The sequence below is a fragment of the Anguilla rostrata genome, chromosome 10 (genome assembly GCF_018555375.3).
Source record: "Anguilla rostrata isolate EN2019 chromosome 10, ASM1855537v3, whole genome shotgun sequence".
In the NCBI taxonomy this organism is placed as follows: Eukaryota; Metazoa; Chordata; class Actinopteri; order Anguilliformes; family Anguillidae; genus Anguilla; species Anguilla rostrata.
Window position 1 is genome coordinate 29,195,379 of NC_057942.1, and position 17,050 is coordinate 29,212,428.

At 47.9% G+C, this 17,050-nt stretch overlaps 1 protein-coding gene across 4 annotated transcripts in view; it reads right to left on the bottom strand.

Annotated features, from left to right (window-relative positions):
• The window catches only part of LOC135233157 (AP-4 complex accessory subunit RUSC2-like), a 36,546-nt gene that overhangs the window by 14,878 nt on the left and 4,618 nt on the right, over positions 1 to 17,050 (bottom strand). For 3 of the 4 annotated variants that reach the window (XM_064296413.1, XM_064296416.1, XM_064296415.1), the window contains exons 2-3: positions 3,934 to 5,508; positions 2,994 to 3,576 (exon numbers count right to left, since the gene is read on the bottom strand). In XM_064296413.1, coding sequence (XP_064152483.1) covers positions 2,994 to 3,576; positions 3,934 to 5,343 — 1,993 coding nt within the window. In that variant the 5' untranslated portion in view covers positions 5,344 to 5,508. Of the gene's footprint in view, positions 1 to 2,993; positions 3,577 to 3,933; positions 5,509 to 10,661; positions 10,792 to 17,050 lie in introns of all 4 variants that reach the window. The other variant, XM_064296414.1, reaches the window with a different exon arrangement.

The window sequence follows — 17,050 nt, forward strand, 5'->3', positions numbered from 1 at the left end:
GAGTATTTTTGTACATTTTCGTTTCACCATATAGACACTGCTGCACTTTTTACACATAGTGCCTCCATTTCAGGGCCCCATAATGTTTGGGACATAACAATGTTATGTAAGTGAAAGTAGTCTAGTTTAGCAGTTCAGCTATCTTCAGTTCCTGCTTATTTTGGGGGCTAGTTGCCGTAAGTTTATTCTTCAGCATATGAGACGCATGCTCAATTGGATTCAGATCGGGTCAATGACTTTGTGGGTCAAGAATTTTCCAGAATTTTACAGTAGTGGTCTTCCTTGGCCTATCAGGCCCTTTGCGATTACTGAGCTCACCACAACTTTCTTCTAAATGATTTTCCAAACAGTTGATTTTGGTAAGCCTAAAGTTTGGCCTATTTCTCTGATTGTTTTTTCTCATGCCTCTTAATAGCTTCTGTGACTTGCACCGGACAACTCATGTTGAGAAACGCCAATAACAGATTCCAAAGGCGATCAAAAGCCTAGAATCATGACTAGACACTGAAAGCACAGCTGCACTAAGGAAGCAATTGAACATAGCTGACTAATCAGAAACACTTGTGAAGCCATTTATCCCAAACATTATCATGCCCTGAAATGGGGGACAGTGTATAAAAAGTGCTGTAATTTTTTTACATGGTGAAACCAATATGTATAAAAAATACCCTTAAATAAAATCTGAGAAAGTGCACTTTAACCACACATGAATTGTTTGATTACAAATCTAAAATTGTGGAGTACAAGCCAAATCAATAATGAATGTGTCTGTCTCAAACATGGGGCTCACTGTATACAGCTTATATCTATCATTTCAAATCATCACTACAGACTACATCATATAATATCATTGATATCAAAAACAAGCATAAGTGCACCTCCAAGCTATCCCCTCTCCCGCCAAGAACAATGCAAAATGATCACACAATGACACGGAAACACGAGTAGAAAAAAAACTGTAGTAGAAACATACAAGCAATTGTCATGGCAGTTAAATGAAAGAGAGGATATTTACAAAACAAGACCAGGTCAAAACCTAGTACATGGCTGGACCGGCCGACCAATGGTGTAATGTCATAACTTGGCCGACCAAGAGTCACAGACATTCGCGTTTATATGGCCAGCCCCGCTGTTGTAGTCCAACCAAAAATAATAATTTGGGGGGGGGGGGGGGAGCAAAGTCTCAGGAATCTGAAATGCTCGCTCAGAATCAAACCCCTCAGAGGCAGAAACAGCTGGAAAGACTACAGGCAATTCCAATAACAGACTGCCTGCCCCAGTGTTATGTCATTGGAATCCCAGGAATTCCACGCAAGGAAAGCGAGTCTGCCTGCTGGCATCGACAGCCATTTTGGATGAATGGCTGGACCGGATTGGCTTAGAATAACACGACTGAGCAATGAGCCACTGTTCATTCTGACATCCCCTATCTGTTTGGCAGTGAAACCACCTGCGCCCAAGCACCCAAGCCAGCCATTGTGCAGTACTGCCATGCCTGAAAGCCAATAAAAATTCTGCAAAGCACAGTGTAAGGCAATCTGATTACTCCATTCTACAGCAGGTGCAAGCCTGCTATCAAGGCATTTTACCACTGAGCAGTAAGACTTCAAATACTACCTGCTGTGAATTTATAATCAAATGTGGATAAACACACATGACTTGCTTCCCTAGGTAAGGCTATGTCATGGAAAGGCTGCTCAGTTTAATTTAAAAAGGTGCACACACGTCCATCTGAATTTCACACAAGGCCAACCGTCCGTGACGCCAAACCGCGAAGCCAGACAAGTCTGAGAATTGAAAATTTCCAAGTTCATTTGAAAAACAGGTATGCATACAACCATTACAGTAGTTCCCCAAGACAGCACATACAGTACAATGCACAAGGAAAAATAAGAAGGTTGAGAGAGAGAGAGAGAGAGAGAGAGAGAGAGAGACCGAGAGAGAATGCACAGTCATTCATTTGGCTTCTTCATGGACTGGAAGCATTTAAACGGAGAGAGAGAGAGCTAGGTAAGGGTTGAGATAAACCACATATATCTTGTTTGATGTCTCCTTTTTTTCATGAGATGATCAATTTCTCTCCTCCAAAACTGCAGCAGTTGACAGCGTTTCCCCGTTCCATACAAGAAAACGGAATGAACCAGCTGGAAGCCCTGGAATCTAAGGCCTCGCTATATTTATCCTCCCTGAACTGCCGTGGCGATAACACCCTTTCTTTTTCTCTGATACCTGTCTCACGTCGAGCCAGTCTTGCACCTGTGTACTCACGAGTACTGTTAGCACAACCACGCAATAACAATCGCAAACCGACACAGCCACCGACCAAAAACAAAAGCAAACCCTGACCAGCTACAATTATTTATCCAAGATAATCTGCGTCCTATTAATAAATACTGTATACATACACAGGGAAGCGCACCAGCGAAGGAATACCAGAATACAGCAGAGTACTCTCTGGCTCGCCCTTTGCCCTTTGACCTCTCCAACAGGAAACAGTTTTGTTATAAATCACTTTCACTAGGCTATTGCGAACAGACAGGAGCCTTTCACTGCTCCTTACGTAAATGTTGTGTGGTAGGGATATTTTTAAGTTGATTTCAGAGTTTTTTCTTTTTGTTGATAACCTAATCACTGTTCTTCATGGAGAAAGCACAATTTCTGAACCAAAACTAAAATTCTGGGGAAAAAAATACTTATTTTAATAAAGCTGCACCCCACATTTTAAGCATGACTCTGAAGTATAGCTTTGTGTGACATGTTTAGTGTGTAATTATCTGATGTTCAGAGTGAATGTCTTCCTGAGGGTTTAAACAGCCTGGGTATAATGTACTGTAAGGGATGTCGATGCCAAGGTGTTTTAGTAAAACTTATATATATAAACAAACTTTGACTTGATTTGATTTGAACTTCATTGACATTTTCATCCCGACTATGGCTATGTTCAGTGACGGTCCCAGGATGGGGGTTAGGGGGTTGTCTTAGGCTTCTCTTACCTTCGGCTTTGGTGCGCGCCTCCTGGTGGGCACCCCCAGGGGGGTCCCTGGGAGGGGTGTTGCGGTGGGGGTGGGGGGACGTGTCGCGGCTGCCCTGGCTGCAGCAGCGGGTGAAGGGCAGCGGGGGGAGGCTGTGGCTGTGACTGAGCTGGAGGAGTTCGGGGACGGGGGAGAACTCCAGCGATTGGCTGGACGAGGCCTCCTCCGGGCCGGCCCTCAGCGAGGGGGACCCCCCGGCGGCCCCCGCGAACCACGCCGCCGCGCCCCCGTTCCGCCTCTTGCTGCGGGCGATCTCGGCGAACGAGGTGACGCGGGGCGGGGCCAGGGACGGGGAGTGGGCGGCGCCCTCGCTGAGACGGACAGGGCAGCTGAGCATGCGCTCCAGGGAGCCCAGCCGGGGGGAGGGGGACTTGTCCAGGTGGCGGTCGTAGCTGCGGGAGCGAAGGCGGCCCTTGTCTCCACCCTCGGCCACGCCCTGGCTGCCGACGGCCGGGGAGACGTTCACGTACACCTGCCCCTCGATGACCTTTAGGGCTGGGTCTTCAACCCCCTCCTCCCCCCTCGCTCCATCCTCTTCCTCCCTCTGCAGGACAGAAAGGTTCAGATATTAGGCTTCAGTGACTAACTGTAGGTTCTACATGGCTGTCTTACTGTGACATCAGTGAGTTCAGATTTTTAGTGCAAAGCACCTGAAAGTAATTAAAAAATCATTCAGTGCTGTTTTGAAACCATATTAGAAACAGCATACGCCACCAGGGACGTTGCGTAAGGACATAACCCCATTAACACCGTTCATCCAGTTTATTGCAAGCTGACTTTCTTGTGTTACACCATTTAGTTTAATGTTCTTCATTTGATATGTCTCATTATCTGTTCTTCAGGGTCCCAATGAGCCCCATACCCAGATAACCCTCTCTCTCACACACACACACACACACACCTGGGACATCTCCTCCTCCTCCCGCTGTCTGAAGAGGTAGTACTCGGTGGGCTGGGTGGGGCTGGCCCCCTGGGGCTCCTCGGTGCAGCTGGTGACGGAGGACCCGAGCGGGCTGGGGGAGGACTGGGACGAGAGGTCGCAGGTGACCAGCTTGTAGTAGTTCTGCGTGGCCACCACCAGCCGCACCTGGCTCTGGAAGCAGGAGGTCAGGTCCTGCTGGCCCTCGCGCGGCAGGGGGTACGAGTTGCAGTTGGCGTCCAGGCCCGCGTGGGGCTCAGTGGGGGAGGCCTGGAGGTCCAGGTAGAAGGCGCCCCCCGGCTCGTCAGAGGAGGAAATGCAGGACTGCTGCTCGGTAGAGCCGTTGAGGTTGGCAGGCTTGGCGTTGGCGGGCACGGCGTTGTTCATCTTGTTGTAGATGGCGCTGAAGTTGACGAGCACGCCGTCCGAGCTGTTGCAGGACGAGTCGCTCCCGTAGCCTTGGTGGAGGTGGAGCCCTTCCTCGGCGAAGGGCTCCGATAGGCCGCTGGAGCAGGAGGCGGGCGGGGCGGCGTCTGAGCTGGAGCAGCAGCTGCAGGTTCGGCCGCTCATCATCGGCTGGTCCTCGTCCTCCTCCTCTTCCTCGCCCCACTCCATGGACAAGGTTGAGCCACTGCTGCCATGGTGACGCCGGGACTCCAGACCGGGCAGGCCCAGGCTTTGGAGCTGAGAATGGGCCCCAGAGGAGCCAATCCGACCCCTTTCCTGGCCATCTGTGGCCCCCGTATGGCTAGTAGCGCCCCAGGCCCCGCCCAGGGAGTTATGTAGGAGGAAGGGCTCAGGGGTGTAGCCTAAGTCATGTAGGTGGAAGGGCGATGTCTCCGCCCCCTGATCGAGACTGACATTGGCATTGGAGTTCCCATGAAGGTGGAAGGAGGAGTCCTCCAGGTACCCGTTCAGGTTGCCACCTTCCTCGTCCTCCTCCTCATCCTCAGCATTTAGGAGGAAGGGGTTGTGGCGCAAGGTGGTGCCCCTCTCCCGGGATTTAAGCTCCCGGGGCGGAGCTGGAGGAGGTGGGGGCGGCTCCTCGGAGGCGTTGGAGGTGAAGGAGGAGGAGTCGTCGCTGGCCAGGCTTCCTCGGCCCCGGCTGGCCCCGCCCCCACCCCCGTCTCCTCCTCCTAGCCCCGCCCCACTGCAGCTGCTGCTGTTGCTGCCGGAAGTTTGGATCAGGCTGCTGTACACCAGCGCCTCCCGGTGGCGGACGTCCTGCTCGGGCAGGGAGGTGGTGCGGGTCAGGCTCAGGGCCCCCGGGGGGGCAAAGGGGGCGGGGGGCTTGGCGGACCCGCAGCACTGGCGCCCCGAGACCTGGCAGTGCACCAGGGGGATGTGGTGCACGATGAGGGTCTCCCCCGATAGTTTAGGGGGGCTGTCCATCGTTAACGTACAGCGGGCGGGAGAGCAGCGAGGGGGTACAGGGCCAGCAAAGAGGGGAGTCTACTTCAGATGTCCAAAACCAGGACCCGGGTGGCATGGCCCTGGGCATGATGGAACTTTGATAGTGAGTTTGGAACAGGTGTCCTCATGGTCGGAGCCAAACATCTGCAAGAGGAAGAGAAAACATATGCTTTACCACGAGCAAATTTAGCTGGGACGTCTACATCCTTTCTAAGGCTACAGGAGAACCAGATTTGAGTATTTACACAAAGGAGGGCAAGGGGGGCATATATGTTTCTGGATTTCATGCCTTAATTATCTATTTAGCCCAGTCACTTACATGATAATTTGTGCAGATTTAGCTGAATGTATTGATGAGCCCATGAATGACAGCTAAATGAATGAATACCATACTTCTGACACCACTATACACGTTTTTCTGAGGACCAATGTACGAGTGAACCAGCATGGGAATATAGAGCTAATGAGCTAATTAAGCCAGGATAACAGGGAAAAACAAAAACCTATGTACAGCACACACCAGTCCTTCAGGAACAGAACCGTTCACCTTGGCCTGTCCCAAGAGATTAGAGAATCCCTACGAATATGAAGCATGTTTGTCCCCTGAATGCACCATCCGCAAGATGCACAAGCACGGCATTAAGCCTTGCTTCTTTTATCAGGGATGCCATGTTTGCCTCCATGGAAACTGTTCCCTACTCAACCAAACTTCAGTGCATTCGTGGCTGTTGGGTATCTGGGTCAGCGTGAACCGTTCGCCTCCTGTTTGTCCAGACGAGAACAACCACTGTGATTTCGCTGACAGAGACGGATCGTGACTCAAGCGTCCAAGCGCAGCGGGGTGATGAAGTCCGTTTTGGCGGGGTGTCCCCGTCGCTCAGCTGGGACAGGAGTGAAGCTAGCCTGCCCGGCGTCGGCACGCACGGGACAGACAGGGAGCGGGAGGAGTCCCCCCCATCCCCCGGCCTTGTGCCAAACAGCTTCCTGTCTTATTGCCACTCCAGTAACTCACACAGGAAGTGAGGTAATAGTAGGTTAATCTCCTTACATAAGAGGAGACAGACTTTTGGTTGTTCTACCTCTCCTCCTCCCTCTGAATCTCTCCCTCCTTCCCTTTCTCTCCCTCGCTCTCTCTCTCATACGCAGACACACACTTAGTGGGCTTTAAAACATTTTATATCGGTATATATACTCAGTATATATCAGGTTACAGACTGCTATGGACTGCCAGCACTTCACCATGTTACACAAAATGAAAGATAAATGGCTTTCATTCCGTTTCACAGAAACAGTTGACAACAACATGGCAGCTTCATCTGATTTAAAGCATTGTTTACATGGATTAACTCAACAGAAGTGATTATTTCACCCCCATCTGATCGCCCGGCCCTTGAACAATAGCACTCAATTTAACTAAAATAGCCAACGACATGCTTAATAGCACATTTCAAAGGGCTAAAAGAAGACCAGATACACCCACTGAACTGCATCTCCCAGTTTTCCAGATCGGTGCACTCTCAGGAATCTCAGAACATCTTGTGAATGGGGAAAGTTCTAGTAATCACAGACCCCGTAACCAGGCAACCACACTGTAGCTCCATTGTAGCACGGCCCCCACACCCCCAGATCCTCCATATTTGGTGAGTTTCACACGCTCCTCAGGCTTTCAGTCCTCTGAAGCTGATCCAGGGTCAGCTGATCCCAAACTCCTAATTCTAACCTTTAAATCCAGTGCGTGAGATTGAAAACTGCTCCAGGATCAGTGCTGAGCTTCAGGTGGTGGTGAGCAAAGGTGACCAGTCCTGGTGTGGAAAGTTAAATATGCATGACGGCTGCCTTGGTTTCATCTCTCACAAACTCACCTCAATGTTAACAGAGCTAAACTGCGTCGCTCCGAACTCTGCCCAAACTGAGCAGTCTGTAGTTTCCAGGGTAACACCCTCACTCAACGACATGAGATGCCAATGAGATTTTACTAGTCCTATTACCTTAAATAATTTTAATTTTAATGTTTCCTTATTTTCTCAGTGAAATGAAAGAAGCACAGACAACCGTCCAGTAGCTGCCTGTCATAGGGTAGGGTTAACTAGCTTTATCTGGCTAAAACCTGCCGTTCTTTGAAACATTAACCTATAACCAGCTTTAATCCACGTTCTAAATCTTCCACTGTTTGAACAGTACTCCACTGGAATGCAGGACCAGGTTAAAACCGCATTCTAAATCTACCACTGTTTGAGCCTGCAACGCAGACCCAGGTTTAAACCACATACTAAACCAGCTGCTCTTTGGACCAGGTTTCAACCGTGTTCTTTTTGTGCTCTCAAAGACAGTGCAGCAGAGCACACAGAGCACAGGAAGCAGAAGGCATCCACAGCAGCAGGGGTCACGGTCGGGCCGGAGGCCATTTTGTCCAGGCATTTGTTTTCCAGGGCTGGTTCCTGGTGGGAGGGGAAGCTGGAGGGGTTACATAAGAACCAAGACACAGAGCGTCTGTCAGTCTGCCCAAATACTCAAGGGGACATGAAGTGTGGGAGAAAACACAGGCAAAAAAGGGTAAACACACACAGACATGCACAAACACACAATGCAGTCTTTTCAACAGCAGGCATAGTTAACATGCCAAAGCTCAGTCTAGTGGGGGACTTTGCCCCAGGCTTCAGGATAAAGAACATAAAGAGGATTCATTTACTCACTTTAACTTACTCTCACTCACTCACCCATCCACTCATCCACCCCTCACTCATTCACACTCACTCACTCACTCACCTACCCACTCACTCACACACACATACACACACACTCATTCACTCGCTCACATACTTACTCCCTCACTCGTTCACACTTGCTCACTCACTCACCTATGCACTCGCTCACTCACTCACTCACCAACTAACTGACAGACTGACTGACTCAGTCACTCACCTACCCACTCACTCATTCACTCACCAGCAGGTCTTCTTAAATATCTCCATCTGAAACCCACAAACAGACTGTGGCAAACACGCCTGCCACAGGCCACCGAAGTGGCTTTCTTTGGGGCCCTCCAGCACAGAGACACAGGGAGAAGATGTTCAAAACAGTCCACATTTATTCCACGAGGGTTTGGCAAGATGTAAAGCCAATGAGCAGATGTTAACCTGTCATGACGGAAGCGCCGGTGGGTGGGGATGGCAGTTTAACCTGTGCGCAGTGATTACCTCACTACGCACAGGTCAGCCACTCCTTTCCTGGTCCAATCTGGCCAATTATCTAATTCTTCACCAATTATCCAATTGGCCAGGTCTAATTAGCTTGACCCAGGGCAGGTGTGGCTGCTTAAACCAGCCATCCCCACACCACACAGACCTTTCTATCCAAATAAAGGTGAAATAGATAAAGTCCAATACAGGGCAGTGCTCAGGGTAATGATGCCAGGAGAAAGGCCTGTAGCACTGAGTGGAGGCCAACACAGTAATTTACACTTTCACAGGTATTTATGAGGGAGGAAACTGAACTGTTCCAGTCAGAGAAATGCTGCCTCTGTCCCCACGCACACACACATGCATACACATGCACACACACACACACACACACACACGCAAGCACGCAAGCACACACACACGCACGTACACATGCACACACACGCGCGCACGCACATGTACACACACACACACACACACACACACTGTAACAACCCTGTCCCCACACACAGACTTCAGACTCTTTCACATATGTAATATTTACGTACGTACGTTGTCCTAGAATTGAAAAAATAATAATTTTGCACAAACAAACTTGTACAGTTTATAAGATTAAGTATCTTAAATGATCAAACAGATCTGAGAATTCCTGAAAATCAGCCAGAGTTCCTGACTTCCTGCACACAAAAGCAACCAACCAATCAACAATGGAGCTGCCGCTCGATTAGACCAGTAACAATAGCAAAAAATAACCATGACAATGGTTACCATGGCAAGCAAGGCGACAGTAACGGTGACAGCAACTGGCCTGAACACTTTCACAGGAAAGTACAGCAAACCCCCACCACAATGTTTCCAATTACAGGCACTTAGCAACAGACGCTCAAGTTAAGCTGTTATTCAAACTTAACAGACTTTATATGAGTCTAATAAGAACCTAATGAACTATATCAGAGTAAAATCTTACCGTGTACCAGCAGTCAATTATTCTTCCACTCCACTTTACTTCTAACAGCTGGGTTCCCAGGACAAATATTCATTAAATTATGCAAGACAACAAAGACCCATAAAAAACCAACCTGTGCCAAGGTAATAATTTTCAATGAGGAATTGTCGAGTAATTTGGTAGACGGGACTGCACTAGAAGACTGCCACAGAATGTGTCAGTGATGGCGACTAACAAGCCACCAAATATAAGTTCTGTCTCTAGACCAGCGCCGGCACGCCGCACTGCTCCTAGCGATCTGCGTCGTCGGCGGTAACCGGACACGGCGTACCCATGACCTCAGCAGGCCTCTCTCCTTTCACGAATCCATTCCCTTAATTACAACACCACAAAGCCCGGCCCAGGTCGGAAAAGTTACCTTGACAAATGACGGAAAGCCTGCCGTCCGTCCGGTCCGTGGTCGGTTCGAGCGAGGAGAGCGATTATCCACGCCTTGGGAACGGTAATAAAATGGCAGCGTGCTGCGTGCTGAGAAGTGTGTGGTAGCTCGCGTTTATGATCAGAGCAGCCCGGGTCCACACGCACTTATAGCACTAATTATAGCACACACGCGCACGTATAGCGCTAAGTATAGCGCTAACGAGAGATATGTTGCTACTTCTTTATGTCATTCGGTTAGAAGGTTGATCTAAATCTCAGCACTCAGGCCCTAGAACATGAAGACACAATATAAACTCCTACCTCTTAAAGGGGTCAATGAGGGCACACTACAGAATGTACAAAAACACATTGGTAATGCGCTTAGAAAACAATGCAAAACTACAATGTAGGACACTCTTAATGAGATACACAACCGGTACATGAATTACATGTGCCCTCACGCAGTGGTTGCGTATCCTATTAGAACCGCAATGCGACAAACACCTTGATACACACCCACATTGTGGGGACACTGCTATGCATTGAGGGGACATGGCTAAACGTGTTTGACAGGCTCTGCTGCTTGTGTTCCCATTATTTTCTATGTATCGTTAGTCTTTTCTTAGCATCAAGGAAAGCGTACCAAGATTACTGTCTCTCCCTTTCTCATGTATGGGCGAGGTGCTGGCAGGAGACTGGATGGGAGGGAAGGATATGGTCATGTCACCATGCGCTGTACGAGAGACACCCACCCCATCCTTTCTCTTTGTTTCCAGGAGCAGAAACATGGTGGAAGCAGCCGTCTCGTTCCCAGACACAGACTCCCTGATCCACGTTCTCCGTCTGTCTCAGGAACAGAGGAAGCAAACCCCCCTCCTTGCCCTGTTTTTCAGGAAAAGGGGCCAAATCACTACACGTCGGTCTCATCCTGGAGTTATGCACTGTTAAAACAATGATCTCAACAGAGTATCTGAACAGAGACACGCTACAATGTTAAAATATTTTTAGGATTTATACAGTGGAATGAGAATTGCTCAAGATTACCATAAAAACGTGTGAGCCAAATGTGTTGCCATGACAACTTAATTTCATGAAAAAAAACCCTGAAGCTATTTTTGCACCTGCAGCCCTGTCACAGGAGTACTGTCCACAGCACAAACACAGAACACTCCCAGTGCGAATTCAACACCGAATGAGGGTAGAAGACCCACAGGAAAGACGCTGGGGCGTATAAAGGAACACAGCTCCATTAACAGGAAGCAAGCGTGGACCTTTTCCAACCCTGCGTCCCTCTGGCTAATGAGATCACAGCCTTCTCCACCCAGCAATGCTGCAGCCAGATGCAGCGCAGCAGAATGAGTGCTATCAGTGCTACAGTGCTACACAGAGTGACCGACAGCCAGCCTGCGCTTGGCAAGACCGGATCAGCAACCGACACCTGCAATTTCACCCATCCCACTCTAACCAGAGCAAACTGTGGACCAGTATTACCATACTTTACAGCATATTACTATAGCTATATATATAGATATACACATTAAATGTATTGATATATATTGTGTGTGTGCATATATACTGTAAATATATATATATATATGTATATATATATATATTCTTTGGGTGACGGTGTGTAAAAAAAAAAAAGGTCACAGGTTTGATTCCCCGGTAGGACACTGCCGTTGTACCCTTGAGCAAGGTACTTAACCTGCACTGCTTCAGTATGTATCCTTCTGCATAAATGGATGCAACGTAAATGCTAAGTAAAAGTTGTGTAAGTCGCTCCGGATAAGAGCGTCTGCTAACTGCCTGTAATGTAATACCATGTATATAAGTATGTGTACATTGATGCAGAGAAAGGCTCCTCAGCCCAGTCAGCCACCACCAATCTGTAGCTCCCACCTGAGTGGAGCATGGCAGCCATTTTGCTCCAGAACGCTCACCACACATACGCTCAGGTGGAGAGGGAGGACATCAGTGACATTCATTTCTCATTGACGGTGTGTGTGGGTGTTCACTCCTCTGAAAGATGAATGTTAATTCTAGCGTACCCTGTGGAGATGGTAGACTACAGCCAGCCCCTGAATGCTGTCCAAGGTTCTGAAACCCACAGATGTTGCCGTTGACTTTGTTATTGGCTGGCAAAGACAGGTAGTCCGAAGTGGCTGAACATGATTGGCCTAGTCTCACTGGGGGAGAAAAGGTGTAGGTCATCCACAGCTATGTATCAGGCTCCAGCAAGATACTATTTTGTTGCTTTGGATAAAAGCGTCTGACAAATAAATGTAATGTAATGTAATGTAATCATACATAAATACATATTTCTTCTGTGCAATGATGGGGACACTGTGCTGTCAGAGGAACATTCTTAGATTAGACATTCATTAGGGCTAACATTAATGATTCTCTTCACAAAGACTAAGAGAAGGCTGGCAGGCTCTTCAGTTATTCCCCAGCTTTTGATTGGTTACAGAAACTCCAGCTTCCTGCCCTCTATGTTTCTCTCCATAGTGAATACTTAATGTGATGTGTGATGCTCTGTGGTTAATGAAGACCTAACTAAATGATGCCAGAGAAAGCACTTTAATAAAAGAAGTGAGAGACATCTTATAGTTATTCAAGCATCTGTATAATGAACAGGTAGACATATATCACTCTCCAAGCTCAAGAACCACAAACATTTAACACACATCCAGTAAAGCAAGGTAAGGCATTTGATATTATGTTTTCCAACCCTGTTCCTGGAGATCTACAATTTTGTAGGTTTTCATTTCAACCCTAATTTTCTGGAATGAAAACCTACAAGACAGTAGATCTCCAGGAACAGGGTTAGCCAGGCCTGGTTGTTGAGTTAGGAAATTGAATCAATAATTTTTGAATAAAATATTTATGACATAAGACCAGGAAAAAATTTATTTTGTAACAGCCTATTTAGCAAACATGTTTAGGCCTCCAGGAACAGATTTGGGCAGTACTGATCTAAATACAATGTGCTGACACCAAACTTCCATCATGTGTGTTTACCAGCAAAACCAATGATATAATAAAAGCGTATTGCTGTGGCCTGGACTCAGTGTTTTCTCTTCAGGGGCTGAGAGAAGGGGGAACAGCACAATGCACAGAGACGTGAGGAGAATGTCGATCCGCGGCGGCGGCGCACAATAAGACTCGAGGCGGTGATGTCACCGCACTGCCCGCCTGACCCACAGCGGCGTGAAAGAACCATTGTCGCCCTTTTTGCGGGAAACACTCGGGAATAACGCGGAATGTTCTCGGAATGACCAAAGTGGTTGGGAAGAGCTGCAAAATATTCAAATGGGAGATTTTTAAATAAAAGGAGTGCAGCACTCAATCAGATGACTGAGGTCATAAAATGAAATGAACGTCACATTGCTGCCCCAAGCTCTGGATGAGACCGGAAGTCTCCGCGATCGCTTCTTAAGACTGCAGCCCAGCTTAGGTTTCTCAAGCAAACATTTAGCGCAATGGAGAAATCTAGAATAATTAGTCTCCCCCAGCACAACAAATATATTCACCTGACACACGGGGCAGGACAGATCTGCTGGGTGAGTGAGTGTGTGTGTGTGTGTGTGTGAGAGATAGAGAGACGGTGTGTGTGTATGTGTGAGAGAGAGAGAGTGTGTGTGTGTGAGAGAGAGAGTGTGTGTGTGAGAGAGAGAGAGAGAGAGAGAGAGAGTGTGTGTGTGTGTGTGAGAGAGAGAGAGAGAGTGTATGTGCGCGCATGTGTGTGTGTGTGGAAGTGTTCACGGTAAATGACAGGAAATGGTGTGGGATGAATTTTAAATGCAGTGCATTACACAGTGTTGTGGGAAGCGCTGTGGAGTTAAATATACCCTGCAGATTACAGTACCCTGACTCAGCCCCCACACCCACATTACCTCACATCAGCTGAGCCACCCAAACACCAGTCACAAACACAGACAGATATCTTTCCCCTCCAAGCATGAAGATTAACCTTTCATTAGGTGTGTCCAGCTGATGATGTCCTTGGTCACCATTCAGCTATCTAGTCAGAACTAAAGGAGAAAAAATACCAGGTAGTTTGTGGTAAACAATGGTTTTCTTTTATAAACCCCAGAAAACAGGCCGCCGTCCTTCTGCACACATTCAGAAAAACGCTTCGCCCGTTTTTGTGGTTTTTGTGGTTCGGCCCATCTCAGAGAGATGCCACGCTTTGTGTCCAGTCAGGGGGGCACTCTGAGCGGCCTCATACTGAGTCCCCTTTCAGTCCGCACCGCCTCCACCCCCTGCTCCCGCCCCTCCACCTCCGGCCCCCACAAGGCCATTACAACCTCTAAAGGCCACTAAATCCATTTCTGAAGCCGCAGATGTCCGGGTAATTGGTTCCGCTACAAAACCGCGCGGCAGGCCGATGGCTCCTGAAAGCCCTAAGCGCTCCTCCGCTGCGCGTCCATTCTGTCTCTTCCTCTTCCTTTATTAACCCACCGCTCAACCCTCTTACATGTCCCGTGTTTCCTTACCGGAAAACGAAACGGAAAAAAAAACGCGACGGAACGTCGTCCGTCAACGGAGTCCTTTGTGCTTGTGTGACACGGTCGTCCTTCGTCCTGCTCTAACGCTGAATGAAAATGGCTGCAGCAGCTTCTCTGCCTCTCCTGTCGCCGTTAATTGGAAAGCGAACCGCAGGACGCTGCCCAAAAGCTGCCCACGCCCTTTCCCGCGTACGGGACGGAGACACGTTAACTCGCTGTTTACCTTTCAAAAAATTAGCAAGGCATCGATCTTACCTGAGGCCCTTCTGGCTCTCAACTGCAGTTTTAATTTTAAAGTTTAAGCATTTTCTTTTTTTTTCTTCTTTTTTTTTTACTATAATACACATGTCTTGGGTGACAATAACATGTTGCAACAGAAATATATTTTTAAAAATATTATTTATTTTATTTTTATTTAATGTCCCTTGTAGTGTAGCTTTCAGCATAGCAGAATGTATGGTTCTTGACATTAAGACCATAGACGGATGTCCTCTACAGAGGACAAAAATGAATCGCCGATCTATAAAAACACCTGCAGATCCAGCTCAGAGGAAGAATGGCACAGAGGATCAGGTACCAAAAGAGACCATCACCTTATCAATTCAATAATTTATTTTTATTTATGCATCAAATAAAATACATATTACATGATGGCACAAACCTTACCCAACCTCAGCTCTACAGAAAAAAATATCAAAGCATAAACATTTCAAATAATAAATGCGTAAAATAAAATCAGGATAGCACACAGGATAGCCCTGGAGGAAAGATTTTCTCTGGTTATCCTTCAGGACATGCCGCACGTCAATGCTGTCAAAACACGATTCAAAGACACACTTACATAGGCCTATATCACAGCTATTAAAAAATCATCCATGCTATTCAATTGCTGACTCATTGTTTCTGTGAAAACATGCTACAATTAGAAAAGGAGGAAGAGAAAATTAAAAAGAGTCATTGTGTGGAATCAAGTGCAAGAAAAACACGCAGTTACATCACAGAGCCATTTAGCAAACACTCTCATCCAGAGAAACGTGCACAGCTTACAGTCTTTCATACTCAATCCGCATATACAGCTGGATACTTTACAGAAGCAATTCAGGTTAAGTATCTTGCTCCAGGATACAAACGGCCATGTGTCACCCGGGAATCGAGCCTACAGCTTCACAGCTGCAAGCCCAGCTCCCTAACCACTACGCTACTCAGGCTTACATTATGCATACATACACCATGAAGAGCTTGAGTCATACATCACCATTAGCAACAAGCCATGACACCACAGTTCAGTAATATAATAGCAAAGACCTTCTGATAGAGAATAACATCTGCAGTATTGATCCAATAATTCAGCCAATTCCCAAGATGCTCCACTAAGAAACAAAGAAAAAATCCCTCTATCGCACAGAGGGCTGCACGTGTCTGTCAGCACAAACTGAACTGCATTCATGCTACCTGCACTTGCAGCAGACCTGCACATAGATTACTGCTCTCCTTCCCCTGAGAGGAATTAGTCATTTTAGCAGAAGTTGGCACTGAGGTATACACTGTTCCCGACTTGACAGCAACAGAGATCCGGAGAGGGGAATAACATAACTGCCTGTTAGGAGCTCAGTGGCCATCCATCTCTGTACTGGGAGACAAGAGCTGCGTAGGTCACAGTCCACATCCTTCATACTCAGCGATGGAGGGAGCAATGGAGAGAGAGACAGAGAGAGACAGAGGGCGAGAGGGGGGAGGAACAGAGGGAGAATGAGGGAGAGAGGGGGGAGAGAGCGACAGAGACAGAGAGAAAGAGAGAAAGAGAGAGGGAGAGAGGGGGAAAGAGTGAGACAAAGAGAGAGAGAGAGAGAGAGAGAGAGAGAGCGAGAGAAGGCAGGTGAGAGAAAACACTGCATCAGCATTCTAGGGGGGCAAGCACTACCGGGACCCCGAAACCGCAGAACTGAACCTCGACACCAAAATAATAATGAGCACATTTTTTTATTTCTCCCAGCCTCAAGAGCACATATGGACAATGAGAGTGTTTCATAAATTGCCCTTGTGAGCGCCAGATGCTGTTTTTCTCCACCTAACGGCAGCAGGTTCGGTAAAAGAGAGCCGTGCGCCGCACCCTCCTGCTACATAATCACAAAGCCACAGCGGCAGCGCTACCAATCACTGCGGGAAGAACACGGAGCCCCCCCCAGGGGCCTAACAGGAGCAGCAGCGGGGCTCCGCTAGCTCAACAGAGTAAATCAGACAGAGCAGCAGCACCAAACGGCCAGCTGCGCAAACAACCCAAACCTTAGAACGCATTCCAAGGACTGTGGCCTTCTCCGCCCACCATAGTCACAGACGAAATAGGCACTTTGCATTCAGGATGTGTGCGTGTGTGTTGTGTGTGCGTGTGTATGTGTGTGCGTGTGCGTGTGCGTGTGTGCGTATGTGTGTGTGTGTGCGTGTGCGTGTGTGTGTGTGTTTGTGTGTGTGCGTGTCTCTGTATGTGTGTGTGTGTGTGTGTGTGTCTTTCAGAGTACTCCAGACAGAAAGGACCCCTCTCTCTTGGTTTGCGGTGTGTTAATACCAGAAAAGTTGAGGCCTGCATTTAAACGGCAGAAGCACCCATAATCAGGGAACAGCTGCATGAACAC